The 15546-nt window shown below is 58.7% G+C and overlaps 1 protein-coding gene across 1 annotated transcript; it reads right to left on the bottom strand.

The window, feature by feature from the left end:
- Positions 1 to 1788: 1788 nt before the first annotated feature.
- Positions 1789 to 9634, bottom strand: SYCE1 (synaptonemal complex central element protein 1). The gene is made up of 13 exons (XM_059172714.1): positions 9436 to 9634; positions 6715 to 6777; positions 6101 to 6160; positions 5714 to 5788; positions 5040 to 5087; positions 4741 to 4795; positions 3974 to 4063; positions 3655 to 3718; positions 2813 to 2879; positions 2612 to 2735; positions 2427 to 2537; positions 2200 to 2287; positions 1789 to 1952 (listed from the first exon to the last, which is right to left on the bottom strand). Exons 1-13 carry the CDS (start codon positions 9503 to 9505, stop codon positions 1875 to 1877), a joined length of 993 nt encoding a protein of 330 aa, XP_059028697.1. The 5' UTR covers positions 9506 to 9634; the 3' UTR covers positions 1789 to 1874.
- Between the last annotated feature and the right edge of the window lie 5912 nt (positions 9635 to 15546).

Raw genomic sequence — 15546 nt, 5'->3', positions numbered from 1 at the left:
TCTCTTTGGGAGCATGCCTTCTGTGTGGTTCCTCTTAGCCTGAAGCCATGTGACCTCAAGTGGCCACTTAGATGGTCCACAGCGTAGCATGGAGATGGGGAGACTCCGTCCACTCAAAGGGGAGGGCAACTGGGAGGCACTCAGCCATCTGTGGTCCCCACGAACTCTGAAGTCTAGCAGGGCACCCCATCAGCCCCTCAATCAGGGTGCAGTGGGTCTGAGAGTGACTTCCAAGGCTCTGGGTTCTGCACTCTGTCATCTCTCTTCTACCAACACATAACCAGCTTTTTGTTTGTTTTTACACTAACTAGTTTCTTCAGGTGTATTTCCTGCCCAGAGGGCTCTTTTCATTTGAACTGTTTCTAAACTTATTTCAAATTGATTTAATTTCCTTTAAAAAGTTTTTGGATTTTTCATCTATTAAATTATAATCCACTCCATTAGATGAAAGCCATCCCCCACCACTCTGCCTCAAACAGAGTGATGTGGGGACAATGCCCCTAAGATTTGCAAAAACCCTCTGTGTCATCCGTCATGAGGATTTACAAGGCTTAAGAGACTCAGAGGGTCTTCGAGCAGCATCCTTGGTCTGAGATTTACCCTGAGGCTCCATTTTGTGGATACTGTCCTGAATGTGATCTTTAGCCTGAAGTCATTTCCTATCTCAGGGATCCTTTCTTCTGCCTGGAGAAGCTGGGAAGGAGGAACAGTTCCATTTTCAAACCTGGGAAGTCCTGGCTCCTTGGTATTTTGTCTAGATTAATCTTGAAGACTGAACAGTTTCTTTTAGCTCATCTGTCTCTATGTATACCTTCTGGTAAGTGACGCTACCAGCTACGTTTTTCTGTTCGTCTCAGCTAGGGACCCACCCTAGGTAGCCCAGCTCTGTGGTGATGGGGCTACATTCCTCCTTTTCCAGGCGACACGATCTTTGGGTTTCCAAGGAAAGGGCCAGCATTTCTCATCATGAGCTTAGCTGAACTGCAGTTCTCTGAAGTGATGTTTCCATTGTCGTGCAGGGGAATAGACCAGTTTCCAGGAGATGCGAGTTACTTTGATGGTACCAGTTCATGTACGATACAGGTCTGATGAACCCCATCTCAGAACACCGGGAGGTTGATGCTTGGTGTCATATTTTTCCGTTCTTCCACAGAAACGGTGCTCTCCAGACTGGGGGCCTGTTTGGACCCCTCTCCGTCCCACCACGTTACTGTCCTACCTGGATGCGGGAGCCTTTCAAGAGAAGGCATCTCTTTCTTCATAGTCACTGTATTTTGGCTTAGGATCAGACTCTGACAAGCCTTGCTACCCTGAATTGGGCAAGTGCATTCAGGACACTGAAGAACCCTATCACACTGTGTTGTAGTGACGGGTGTCTCGGTTACCTATTTTGTTCCACAAGAGCACAGACTACACTTGGCCTCCAACTGTGTTTCTTTTTCTCAGCTAATTGGTGGGGACTGTGGGCAAAGGACTGATTGGCTGAGAACCCCAACACCCTGCTCCTCATTTTGGGGGTTTCTGGGATCCCGTATAATCCAGGCCTGAATAAGGAATTGAAACAATCACAGGTGAGTCTGCAGAATGTGAATCCTTCTGCCTGGAGACCTAGAACCACAGGTTAAGTCCTAGGAATGAGCAGAGCAGAGACTATAAGGTTAGGGAAGCACTTACTGAGTACCTGCTGCAGAACTCTGGCCGAGGCCAAGAGGAGATGTGGCCAGGGCTTTACCAAGTCTCGAGGGTCAAGGGTCTTGGGCCAGACAAACCCTTCCACCCGTGCACAAACTCTGCTGAGGCAGTTGTACTGAAATAGTGCTTTTATTTCTTGAAGTTCATGGAACATGCTCCAGGGCAGGGAGAGTCCTCCTTGCCTAGGAGGGCACACGACCTTGCTTGGTGGGCAGCTCTGGGTCTTTCTCCTCAATGACTCCTAGGAGCTTGGGATTGGCCTGTGGGAGGTCAGGGTCTGAGGAGGGAAGCCTCCATGCATCCCTGTGACCACACCCTCACTGGGACCAGCCTCTTTCTAACCCACGCCGCCAGCCTCTGCACTTTTGTCTTGGTTGTGCCCTGAGAACACCCTTCCCCAAAGACTCAGATCCTCTGAGGACTCTGTGGTTCCCCTTCCTTGCTTTCCTGTGCCCTGTTCCTTTCGTGAGCTATCTCTGCTCCCTGCCACCTAATTCTAGGACTCACAGGTTCTCCTGGGCCAGCCCCTTCCTCTTGTTTGCTTTGGCCTCGAGCAGGGATCTGCATCCCAAGCTTTTCCAGCTCCTCCTTAAGCCTGGACCAAAAAGGGAGGGTCAGGGGGAGGAAAAGGGACAAGACGGTGTGAGGAGACCAGGAGATCCGTGAAAGAGGAGCTGAGATGCCCTCCTCAGCCACTGTCCCCTTGGGATTAGGGGCCGGGCCTCCATGCCCACCTCTGCCTCCTCTGCTGCAGCTGCCGGCACTTCTGCTGCAGCTGCTCGTGGTGCCGTGCCGAGGCCTCCAGGAGCTCCTGGGCCTTCCTGTTCTCCTCCTCAAACAGATGCCTGAGGGTGCAGCTGTCAGCCACGGCAGCTCCCTCCCTCCTCCCCATTCCCTGTCCCCGTCATCTTTATCTTACACTGCAGCTGCTGCTTCCTGGCTGCGGAGAAAGAGCCCTTCAGCAATGGCCGAGCAGCCATCAGCCCCAAACTGGGAGCACAGGCGATGCTTCACGTCCTCCAGCTTCGCCTCCACAAGCTTCTCTGCAGCAGGAAGGGACCGATGAGCAGGGCAGGCCAGGGCAGGACACATCAGGGTCGCCCCACCCGCCAGGCCTCACCTTCTTTGAGCAGTTGCTCCTTGCTGCTGTCCAGGGTGCCTATCTCCTGGGCCATCTGCTCTGGCCTCTGAGTAGGTAGAGAGGAGGCCTGTCCAGGTGTCCTGTCCTCCTCTCACGCACCTCAGAGAACCCTACCTGGATGTGGTCCCTACTGTGTGCCTCGCTTCCTCCTACTCTGGGCCTCCGGGCACACAAGGCACATTCTGGATTCAGGGCCTTAATGCTGGCCATCTTCTCTCCACCACTGTCTCTGTCTCACCCCAGATCCCATGATGCTGCGCTAGGGAGGCCAGGAGGTTTGGAAGCCCTGAAATCAGGTCTGAGGCAAGTATTTCTTACAGGGGATCCTGAAACCCTTACGAGTCAGTCTGTGCCTGGAGAATCAGTCACCAGACCGGAACTGCAGCTCCTCTTCCCTCTGCGTGGCTTCTCCACCGAACCCCTCCGGCCTAACACTGATCCTCTCTGCCCCTTTTATTTGGCACCGGGACCCTTGGTTTCCCACTCTCTGCCCTGTACCGGTCATCGCTGCTAACACACCCAGGGATCTCCCTTATGGATAACCTCTCCCTGGTTTATCAGGGTTCCTCCTGGCCACTGAAGAGGGCGGGGGGAGGGGGCTGGGAGCAGCAGGGATGGACGGGCAGGATCAGTGAAGTGGACAGCACTGGGTGGTGCCGAGGGACTGAGCTGAGGGCCATTTTATGTATGACCACAAGGGCTGGGTCAGGAGCTGGGTGTGGCAGGTGTGAGGAAGGAGGCCTGCAGTGGAACCCTGAGTTTTGGGCCTGGGACTTCCAGGAAGATGTGGAAAGTGGTAGGAGCAGGTTTGAGTGACTCACATGGAACTTCCAGAGGTCCTTGTGCTGGCCCATCAGATCCTCCAGCTGCTCCTCAAAATCCAGCCTATGGACCAGTCCCACAAGATGAGGCACCACGGGCTGAGACGCTCCCCCCCACCTTGGCCCAGGCCAGAGGTCTTCATGCACAGACCGTGGGAGACTTGCTCCTGTTCTTTGCTCTGCAGGAAGCACCTTCACCACCTTGACCCTCCAAGCCTCAGCCCCGCCAGCTCCACTTCTAAGCCCCATTCCCAGTATTACCACAACCCATCCCAACCCATCGCCCCCATCCTGCCTGGCACTGGGCTCTGGGCTTTACCTCAGTTGCCTCTGTTTGTTCTTCTCTTCCTCAATCTGGGAATTTAGGGCAGAAATCCGCTCCTTGCACTCCTGCAGCATGGTCTGCTTCCTGGGAAGAGGCAAGGCGGCCCTCAGTCATATTCTCTCAATGTTTCTGAATGACGGGGCTGGGGTTGGGCTCCTGCCTCCTCTTGGGTCTGTTCTGGCTTTCCCGGCTGAGGCCCTTCTTTAGTAACTTTGTGGGGGGTGGGGCATGAGCCCATGACCCTGGAATCCTGTTGCGAAATCAGGGAGCTCAACGCTGACACACGTGCACAAGCACACATACATACGGATCTCATCCAAATTTCCCACATAGTTCCAATGTTGGTGTGTGAGGGCTTAGGGGCAAGGATCACAGAATGAGCTAAATCAGGGTTCAGGAAGTGGAGAGATGGATTCACAAATACTGAGGTGGATGGAAGGACAGTGGACAAATACAGAGACACTGGTGGCTTGATGCCTAAATGAAGGGGCAGACGAGTGAAGAGTGAGCCAAGGAGCCGATTTTAAGAAGAGTCACGGGCATAGAATAAGAAAGAGCTGAAAGCTCTAGCAAATGAATGATTATCCCCATGAGTCCGGGTACCCTCAACACTACTGTGCACCATGGGGCCAAGGTGGGAAGCCATGCACCTGGCCTCTCTTTTTTAAAGATTGGAGACAATGTGACCTGTGGATCCAGAACTGATTTTCCTTCTTTCACGAAAGGGGAGAGCAGAGCAAGTCCCAGATGTAAGCTCTTACCTCTGTGCCTCACTTTCCTTCTCCTGGCAGTGGAGCCTGAGGATCCTTAGGGTCTCTGCAGGGAGAAGAGCCAAGGGCCCCATGAAAACCCATAGAAGCATCAGGATTGGGCATTCATGACAGATCATGTGAGGTCTTATGGACACCTGATAGGACTTTGTCATTTGCCAAAAGTGTGGTGGAAGCCACAGGAGGGCTGCAGGCTGATTCGGGTTTCAAAGGGCTTCAGCTGCTCTGCAGAGATTGGCCTCTGCAGGGTGACAAGGGCAAAAGCCTGGAGACAGAGTGGCTGCAATTACCTTGCTTTTTGTTCAAGATCTCTTTCAGGTGTACTTTCTCTCCAGTCACTGGAAAACACAGGAACACATTTAGGCATCAGGAGGCATCACCCCATCCTCAGGGAGCGCATTTGCCCCTCATCACACAGGCAGGTTGGGACAGCACCACCTCAATCCCAAATGTGGACCCCTTGAGTTGATCCCCCTCCCCTCTTGAGCCCACACTCCGTCTAAGCAGCAGAGGGCCCTGGGGTTGATCAAGGCTGACTGTGAGGACCCTGTGGAAGGCCAGTGTGTCTCCATGGACGGGAACAAGAAAACACATCCCTCGGACTGGGACATGGGCTAGGAAGAAACCCAGCAAGCAGTTAAGGGGAATGCGATCGAGTGGGGACAGGGGACAGGGTGCTGTCTCTAGATGGGATGACTCGGGGGAGGCTGACCTGAGAAGGGGACACTGAAGGTAAGAGCTGCTGAGGATGTCGGCACCAGCAACCTGCACTATCTGGGACAGAACAGCCTAGCAAAGGCCCTGAGGTAGGATTATGCTTGGAGGACTCCGGAAACACTCCTACCCACAGAGTGGGGCTGCAGAGGGGTAGGAGCCCTTGCTCACAGCAACAATGTTGTGTCCAGAATACTGAGTTCAGGAAGGCCTGACACTGAAGACCTCTGCGTGAGCCCAGCATGCTTACATGAGTCCATTTCCCTCTGCAGGGCTTCCCAAACAGTCCGGGCCTCTCCCAGCTCTTCACTGGCCTTCTTTTTTGCTGTGCCAAAAAGCAGAACAATGTGTAAGTGCAGCCTCCCACTGCGTTATTCCTTGGAAGCTGACATTTCTCTTGTCTTCCAGGAAATCTGGGGTGGGGGCAGATTTTAAAGCAAGAAATGAGGCTTCCAGAGCACAAGCCTTTCTTGTTGGGCTCAGCTGAGAGCAGCACCAGGCTCATGGACATGCGACCACAGCAGCTGCGTTTAGATGGTCCCATCCTTGGTTTAATGATTGCTGCTGCTGTCACGACCGACTCAGTCATCTTTGAACAAGGAGCCCTGCACATCATGTCGCTGGTGCCTGAGCTCACCTTGCTGAACCTCATTAATCCGATTAATCAGGACTTCAACCCTGGGCTCCAGGCTTCCCGCTGCAGGAAGGAGAGAAGTTGAGTGGAGAGGAGAGCAGGCAGGGGGAGCTGGGGGCCCTGTGGGGACTTCCCTGGGTAGGGGAGGCGAGGACAAGAATTAATACAGGTACTGAGTCGGGCGGTAGTCACTGCAGCCAAGACGCACAGACGGGCAAAGAATGAGAGAGTGAAGGAGTGGGGCCTGCCCTTCAGATAGGGGAAGCCCTGGTAAGGGCCCCGTCCGCGGGAGGGCAGTTCCTGGGGCGGGTGGAGACAGTGAGGCCTGCCCTGAGGTGGGAACGCGGCTGGAAGGAGGCTGGTCAGCAAGTGGAGAGCAGCAGAGCTAAGGGGGAGGGAAGGAGGTGCAGGCGAAAACCTGGACTGAAGGCAGTTGGGGCCAAATGGGCGGCGAGTTAGGAGGTTTGGGAAAAGCTCTGGCCTTCCATCCACTCATACTTGAATTTTGAATCATGGGGCTGTATTTTTACTTCAAGGAATTAAGCTTTAAAAGACAGAGCAAATGAGCTGATTTCCCAAGTCTGTGAATTGTGGGGGCTACAGAGGGCACATGTGACCTTTCTGCAGCTTCTTCACCATTTCCAGCAAGTCTTCCGTTTTCTGTGAGGATTTGGCTTGCCCTGTGGAGACAAAGCCAGACATGTTAGAATCCCGAGGAGTGGGAGTCCAGCAGCTTTGGCCTGGAACCGAGGGGGGCTCAGGTCTCCAGCCAGAGAGGTACGCCTCCCTGCTCCGTGTCCTGAGGTGGGTGCATACTGAGTGAGAGACGAGTCAGGCCATTTCACAGCCAACTTCTAAACTGTGACGAAGCCAGACCACAGATTTCCCCTTAATAAAACCCAGGCCAAGGGGAGGGGTGAACTCCCACTGCCTGTAGTAGTCAAGATTGGGTCAAAGCTCATGATATACCAGTGAAAAAAAAGAAGGGGTACAAAAGACCCCCGGAAACAAGGAGTCAAAAATCATTAACTGTGCGTGGCTAATTAACTAGAAAGTTCTAGAGTTCTTATAAGAAAAATCCCACAAAGAACAAAAGAAAATTCAAGACATCTCATTTAAAAAATGCAGTTCATCCATGTACACTCACTCATTCTTCTGAAGCCTCCCAGGACAATATTTCATGTTAACCCATTTATAACCAATACAGGCACTTATTTTTCATCCCTTCATGAATGGCAGATCCAAGCCATGATTATTCATGGCACTAACCCATCACAGTAAAGATAACTGGACACTATGAGCCACTTGAGGTAAAAATAGAATACAGAATTTTTGCCAAAAAATCAGACGAGTATCTTGCGAATCCTCTCAACCTAAATAGTAACTCAGAGGAAATACAGGGACGCAGGACCCATGCGGACGCAATTAGCAGCATCCAGACTGGGAGCGTCATAGGAAAACCAGCTTCTGCGGGGAAAGGGAGAAAGAAGAGCCTTGCAGACTGAAACGGGTTCCAGACGAAGAAATCAGTCTCAAAAATGGACACATTTAGATCTTGATTCAAAAGCACTTTAAAAAATGTTGATGAGGCAATCAGGGCATTTTGGAAACTGACTGGATAATGGATGAAACTGAGGAATTACTGTCGTAGTTACGCAGCTATGACCCACTGCTGTATTTCGTTACCCTTTAGACACCGGTTAGAGAGTCGCATGGAAATATTTAGGGATGCCAGGCTACGAGGCTGTGACCCTCCAATGCCACAGTGGAGTGGGCGGCCGCGAGGGGGAGGGTACAGAGCAAACAAGGTCGGTCAGAAGCTGTAACTGTTGGAGTGGAAAGATGGGTTCACGGGGTAATTATACTTTGTTCTTGCCTTTTGTGTATGCTTAAGTTTTCCATAATATGTTTCAATCAATATAAAGCAGGCTAGCAATCATTCCTATAAAGGGTGGAGAAAAGGAGTGAACGGTGAAGCAAAAATTATACAAACGGCCACTAAATATTTGAAAAGATGTACAATCCAGTCAAAATTAATGAGCTAAAAATAACATCTTGTACCTGTCTGATCGGTAAAGATGAATAAATCTGACAATGGCCAGTGAGATCGCGTTTACTGAGAAGTTGTGGAAATAGGGTCCACAGCTCGCATCCCCCGTTGCTAACATCTCTGAACCCGAGAAGTCGCAGACGACGCCTCATGACCCGTGACGCCCCAGTGTGAAGTGCCAAGTACACGGACACCCCCCCCAGGCAGTGACCACCGAACAGCAGGTGTTGAACTGGTCTGGTCTGGGGGCGCCCGGCGGTCAGTCGGCCAGGGGTCTGCTTTCAGCTCAGGTCGCGATCCCGCGGTGCGGGAGCCTTGCTCAGCAGGGAGCCTGCTCCCCTCGGTCGTGCCCCGCCCCGCCCCCGCCCCCCATAAATAAAATCCCAGGGAGGGAGGAAGAAATACGGCATGCGCTGTGACCACTCCGGGAGGGGACTGGGTCGTGACGGCGGACGCAGCGCCTCGACGAGACACGGCCAGAGCCGCCGGGCTGCGAGGGCGCAGACCCCGGGAGCGGGTCTCCGCCGGCGGCCGACTCCCGGCCTCCCGGCCTCCGAGCCGCGGTCTGCAGGGCCAGTGGGCCTGGAGCTTCGCGGCGAGCAGCGCAGCCGAGCCTGGCGGAGTAACCCAGCGGCCGGCGGACCGGAGGCGCCCAACGGCCCTACCGAACGGGTCCGTCGGCGCAGGCGCGGCCGCGGCCGGTGCACTCGAGGGCGGGGAGCGCTCGTACCCGGCCCCGCGCCGCCTCCGGGCGCCGCCCCGCTCCGAGCGCGCTCCGGGCTCGGAGCCCGCGTGCTCGCAGGGACCCCGAGGCGCCGCGGCGGACCCCAGGCTGCCCCCGGCGAGGACGTTGAAGGGAACCAGCAAGGCCCGTGCCGCGGACGGCGCTGCGAGCTCCCGGGAACGCGTCCGAGCCGGTTCCTGCCGCCGACGGCTTGGCTCGGGGAAAGCCCCCGCTTCCCCTCGGCGCCGGGCGGTGAGCGCGCCCCGGAGGGCCTGCGCCGGGCTGCCCAGCCGCGTCCGCTGCGCCGGGGGCCGTCGGTCCGCAGGGCGCGTCAGGAGGAGGCCTCGCGGGGCGCTGCGCGGAGCCGGGGCGGCCCGACGTCGGTCACGAAACGCCCCGCTGAGGGCGGGTCTGGGGCCGTCCCGACGCCGCCGCCGGCGGAGCACCGGGACTTCCCGAGGGGCCTGGCCGCCGGGGCCCAAGCGGCCGGGGTCGTTCCCTCGACAGCGCGCTCCCGTGGTCAGTCGGCCCCCACGGCCGTCCCTGCGGGCTCCCCTGCGCTACCTTCGGCCTTCTCAGCCCGCTGCGGGGCTCCTGCCCGTTCCGCGTCCGCAGGCCCCGGCCGCCCGGCCATCTCCTCCGCTCGCGGGCGCCTGGCGGGGGCACCTCGGTGGGGATTGGCCGAAACTCGCGCCCGGGGCGGGGTTTCCTGCCGCACGCCTGCGCACTGCGCTTCCGAGGCGGCGGGCCGGGTCACAACCGCCGCGGACGGGCGCTAACGCGCATGCTTTAGGCCGTTTCGGCCGCACGTTCGGGGGAGGTGGGGCTGGGTGCGCGTGGCTTTGCAGCCTTGCGATTGGCCAGTTGAGAAGTCGGGGCCTGCGCAGGCGCAGACGGCTCTGGAAGAATCGCCCCCGTGGCTGCGGCGGCGGCGGTTGGAGCGAGCGCAAGTGCGCCCCGCGGCGGGCGTGGGGTCGGGTCTTCGGCGCCGGAGCTCGTCTCTGCGCTCGCGGCGCTGGAAGTCCTGGGGCGTCAGCTTTGCGCCGCGTGGCGTTTCCGGGCGTCCGGCGCGGGGAGCGGCCTCGGGAGAGCGGGGCCCCGGGAGCGCGGGCGTCGTGGGGCTGCCGTCGTGCCGGCCCCGCCTGGAGCTCGCGGCGCTTCGTCGGGGCCTCCGGCTGCCCCGTGCGCCGGGCGCGCTGAGCCCGCAAGGCTCGGGGGCTCTGTCGGAAGCGTCTCTGCGCGCCTCGGGGCGGCAGAGCGGCTTTGCGGACGGGGTCGGGGCCGACGCGCTGGCGGGGAGGCGAGGGGCCTGCGGACGGGCCGCGGCCCGGGGCGAGGGGGCCCGCGCGGTCGGCCCCGGGGGACAGGGCGACAGGGCGCTCGTCGCGGGGCGCGTCCGGAAGCGCCGACCCCCGCGGTCCACCGCTGCGGGCGGGGGTGGTCGTCCCGGCGGCGCCGTGCTGCGCTGCCCGCGAAGTGCCCCTCGCTCCGACGTTCATTTGTTTTAGTTTTAGGGGTTACAGATCTTATTTACTTACTTTCATGTTGATTTTAGGTTTTAGTGTTTACAGATCTTATTTATTTACTTGAAGATCACACGGAGGCGGTGCGGGGGAGCAGGTTCCCCGCCGAGGGAGAGCCCGACGCGGGGCGCGATCCCAGGACCCCGGGACCATGACCCGAGCGGAAGGCAGAGGCTGGGCCCACTGCGCCCCCCAGGCGCCCCCAAAGTGCCGTTTATTCTACCGGCACACGATGGGCTTTGGGGTTAGCAGAGAATCAGGACGGGGCCGGGGACAACCGCGCGCGCGAACCCCCGGTGAAGCACAGAACCGGCGAGAAGAGGCCCTTCCGCGGAGGCGGCGGGGCCGGGGGCTGCGGACGGGAGCGGGTCGCCGGGGCCTGCGGCCTGGAAGAGCCGCGGCGTGTGCTCGGCGGCGCGCCCCGTGCACGGCGCCCCTCCCGGTGCTGTAGGACCCCCCCCCCCCCCGGCCCTGCCGCTCGGCGCAGCGGAGTCTTCGGCTTCGGGAACACTTGCAGCCGCGGGGGGCGGGGGCGAGGGCGGCGGGACCGGGCGGAGGCAAGGCCTGGGGTGGGAGCCTTCAGTGTGCGGGGCAGGATTCCGTGCTGGGGGGACGTGCTGCGTTCTGCGGCTCGTGTCCGGCGTCTGACCAGCTGACTGTCCCCGGTCGCGGGCTGTCCCCGGCCGCGGACTGTCCCCGGCCGGTCGCGGGCTGTCCCCGGTTGGTTGCGGGCTGTCCCCGGCCGCGGACTGTCTCCGGTCGGTCGCGGGCTGTCCCCGGCCGCGGGCTGTCCCCGGTCGGTCGTGGACTGTCCCCGGTCGCGGGCTGTCCCCGGCCGCGGGCTGTCTCCGGTCGGTCGCGGGCTGTCCCCGGCCGCGGGCTGTCTCCGGTCGGTCGCGGGCTGTCCCCGGTCGCGGGCTGTCCCCGGCCGCGGACTGTCCCCGGTCGGTCGCGGACTGTCCCCGGTCGCGGGCTGTCCCCGGCCGCGGGCTGTCTTCGGTCGGTTGCGGACTGTCCCTGGTCGCGGGCTGTCCCCGGTCACGGACTGTCCCGGGCCGCGGACTGTCCCCGGTCGCGGGCTCCCTGGCGAAGTCGCCGCCCGTGTGGACTGGGGTCCGTTTCGTTCTGCCGCCGCGACCCTTGCAGCCGCTTCCGTGTCCGGCTTTCAGGGCCGTTCGGGCTCCGTCTCACCCGGTCTCGGGAGGGTCCGGCTGTGCCCGGTCCTTCATGCCCTCAGATGCGCCCTCGGACGTGCCCTCAGGTGCACTCTCGGGCGCGCCGCAGGCTGTTGCTGTTCCGCGGAAAATGCCTCCGGAGTCTGGAGCTCCCGTGGGGTCCGCGCTCGCTTCGGGCGGTCGGACGGGGCCGGACGAGAGTGGGAGAAGCTCGGGAGAAGCTCGGGAGAAGCTCGCAGGTTCGCTGGTGTCTTCGGGGGTGGATCAGCGTCGTCCACTTGCGAAGTCACAGGTTTTCACATCTTAGTTAAGTTTGTTCCTAGATGTTTTATTGATTTTGAGGACATGGTCAGGGACACGGTTTTCTCAACTTTTGCTGGGATGGTTTGCTGTGGATGTGGAAGGAGCGGGAGCCCGGACCCGCCGGCGCCCTCCTCGGCAGACGCGCGTCCAGTTGGCCGGAGGCACAGTGACCGGAGAAAGTGAATTTGACTCTGTGCCTAGGAAGAACCCGGAGAGATGTGGCAACTGCACCATCAGGAAGAAGAGGCGTGTATGTCACCTGAATTAGGGACCAGGCACCTCAGAGGGAGTGAGTGCACTTCCCAAGGAACAGAGAGTCCGTATGTTCGTGTACTCTCGGACACTGAGGTGCAGCGGACTTAGCTCAAGTGGACCTGATAGGTTCCCCCCTTTCTTCCAGACCTGGTTCATAACGAGTTCGTTACCTGATTGGTGGTGACGGCTCTTCCTGGAGCCAGGCCTCTGGGATGGACGCCTCCAGCTCACCCAGTGGCTAGGGTTGGGGCCGAGGGCGCCTGCACGTCTGATCTGCCAGCTGTGTGGCGAGCGTCCCAGGGACTGGGTGGAGGGTGTGGGTCAGGGTGGGTCAGGCTTCGGGTTTGGACCCCGGGAGGGGGTACAGAATGTGGGGGTGGCCAAGGGGGGCATGCAGGTTTCTCCTGCTGTCAGTCCTTGGAGAGATTCCAAGTGGCACGGTTTCCTTCTGGGTGACAGGTTGAGTCCTCTGGTATGGCTTAGAGATGCCCACGTTCCCCCAGCTGCTGGTGGAGTACCTGTTCCTCTTCTCTATGGAGGGCTCGCTCCTGCACCAGCGGTGCCTCCTCTCCTGCCAGCCATTGCCTGCTCTCAGTCTAGGAGGGTGATACCCAGGGGACAGAGCTGGTGCGGGTGGGACATGGTCTCTCAGGAGGCCTGAGGCCAAATCCCCACGGTGCTCACTCCTCGTGTGGGCTCACTGTGCCACGTCCTCTCAGGCTCCCTGGGTCCAAGTCATCCTCTGCTTGGGACCATCTTTGGCTCAACTCCACGTGCTGGGAGTGGGAGCAGGTCATGTGGACCTTCTGCCCTCACACTCCCATGCCTGTAATAAGGGTGCAGTCTGGCCTCCCAGACTCATCCGAGGAGACCCAGCACTGGAAGATGGAGGCCACTGCAAGGGAGATTCCAAGTGACCCCAGGGGAGTGCTCAGGATGTGCACAAAGCACTGAGCTCATGGGACCCAGCATGGAATGTAGGCACCAGGCCACAGGGCATGAGACGTCCTAGCGGGGGAGGCTCTGGAAGGGGTGGGGGTTGGGGAGGCCACAGGAGAATTCCAGAAGAGGTAGGAAGGTGGGAGGTGACAGGACAGAGCTTCCCAAGGACGTCGGGGGAAGAGTCAGAGGATCGAAGAGCCCTTTGGGAAACTCCGAGGTCCTGGAGATGTTTGCTGAAATGCAGTCATTTGGTCACAACCCTCCAGTTGACCCTGGCTGATTTACTGTTTGTTAGATCTCACATTGCATGAAGTCTAGGATATATTTACTTTCTGTCACTTTGTTCAGGACTAGGTGTTTGTAGAGCGAGTGCTAAGCATGGGTCTCCTTTCTGTGCAACTGGCCTCTGTTTTCAGGAGCAGATTCCTGGTGCTCGTCTCCACTGCGAGCCCTGAGGACTGCCCCTGTCACCTCCCGTGATGGACGTGACCACGTGAGTTGAAGGGGTGCTCACTGATGAAGCCCCAGTGCTTGGTAAAGACCAGGGGCCCCAAATCCTCTGCGAATGAGGGGGACGTGAGGAAGGAGGGGGGTGAGGGGGAGAGGGGCCAGGAGGGGGGAGAGGGAAGGAGGGAGGACGAGGTGAGGTGGGGGGGAGGGGTAAGAGGAAGGGGGGAGGGGGGAGGAAGGAGAGAGGGAGAGGGATGGACTGGATGGTGAGGGACTGAATGACGGGGGAGGGAGTGAAACCGCAGAGGCCAGTCTGTGCATCAGGAGTGAGGTCTGAGGGAACTGTAGCTCAGGCCCTGGATGGTGGCTCGGGGCACGTCCCTCGGTCCTCCCAGTGTTGACCTTCCTTGTCCTTGGCCCTCTGTCATCCTGGATCCTCTCTACGTCCTCCTTAAACTATTACGAATGTCCCCAGGAGCAGGGTGGCAGGAGTGGGGTCTCAGAGGGGCTGCCGTGATCCTGTGCCCCAGACAACACTGGGAAAGGAGCCCCAGGACATTGTGTCAGGAGGACGGGGATCAGGATCCCCTCCATCTCCCTGGGCACGAACACTGTTCCATTCCCTGCTGTCTCACCACTGCTGTGCCCAATCCTACTGAAAACACATCCGTGGCCAATCGAGCCAGAGTTTCTGGGGGTGAGTCCCAGGCTGAGCCCTGCTAGGTGACAGGTGCACCTGTGGCCTGGGATGGGTGCCGCTCACGGTTGTCTCAGACAGGGGTGCCCGTCCGCCTTCTCTCCAGGGGCCCTGCATTGGACCTCTGCTTCCTCACGTTCTCCCCAGGGCTGCTGGTCCCCAGACCAGACACCTGCCAGTCTGAGGGTGACCAGCACTGCCTCCCCAGGGTTTCCTTTGCCTGAGTCCTTCCCCGGGAGCTCCTGCATCTCCCGACACATACTCCCTGTGTGCTTCTCCTCCCCCTTGAACTTGCACGTGTCTAGTCTCTGTCCCTGTCTCTGTCCCTGTGGGACGCAGTGACTTGGAGCATGGATTGGAGCAGACCCATGGGAGACCTTTCTCTGGCCTAGGGTTGTGAGCGATGCTTTTGCCCTCCGCAGTGTGTCTTCCAGCTTTCTGCATTTCCCTGGTTTCTGTGTGGGCCACAGGAGGAAACAGCCATGTCCTGTCTGGGGACCGACTGTGGTGTCCCAGCAGGAACAGGGGCCTTGGCCCCGAGATTGTGCTCAGAATTCCTAAAGGGGGTCCCTAGGATGACATCTCCTCTGTAATCCATTGGGCATCTCAAGAACCAAGAAGGGAAATTCTATGTCAAACAGAGAGAAGAAACAAAAACCAAACCAAACCCCAAACGAGGGCCCTTTGAAAATAGGTGCAGACACAAAGGCACCTATTGAGGGATTCCACTTCCAGAAACCTCCAGAACACGTGCAGGAACAGCTTAGGGCTTGCGAGGGGCCAGGCTAGGGGAACAATGGGCAGGAGGGCTTGGGCTCAGGGTCTCGTTTGGGGAAGGAGATAGCCTGCAACGATGTTCTGGGGCGTGGTGGCACAGCGTTGGGAATGCACTTCATGCTCATGACATGTTCAAGGGAAAACAAGAACTTTTATTTAAAATAAATAATACACGGCATAGAGGAGATGGACGGCGACGAGAACGGTGACTCCATACAGGAGAGGAAGAACACAAGGAGGGGGGATGAGAGATTTTGGGGGGATGTCGGGGTCAGGGGATGGAACTGATGGCATTTTTCTGGGAAGATCTCCCCGCAGAGTTGTGGGCTCTGGATGCGGGTCTGGGAGGCCCGCAGGAGAAGGTGTTGGGGCAGGGGTTGGGCTAGGGGCGGAGACAGGGTCAGCAGTAGTGGCCGGTGCAGGATCCAGAGCAGGAGCTGGGTCAGAGGCAGGAACAGGAGCCCAGGCAAGGGCAGGGAAAGGAGCAGGAGCAAAGGAGAGGGACTGGGTCTGGGGTAGGAACAGGGGCACCGGCAGGGAAAGTGGAGGCCTT

Source organism: Mustela lutreola, chromosome 4, assembly GCF_030435805.1.
Source record: "Mustela lutreola isolate mMusLut2 chromosome 4, mMusLut2.pri, whole genome shotgun sequence".
NCBI lineage: Eukaryota > Metazoa > Chordata > Mammalia > Carnivora > Mustelidae > Mustela > Mustela lutreola.
This window is presented reverse-complemented; position numbering and strand designations above follow the sequence as displayed.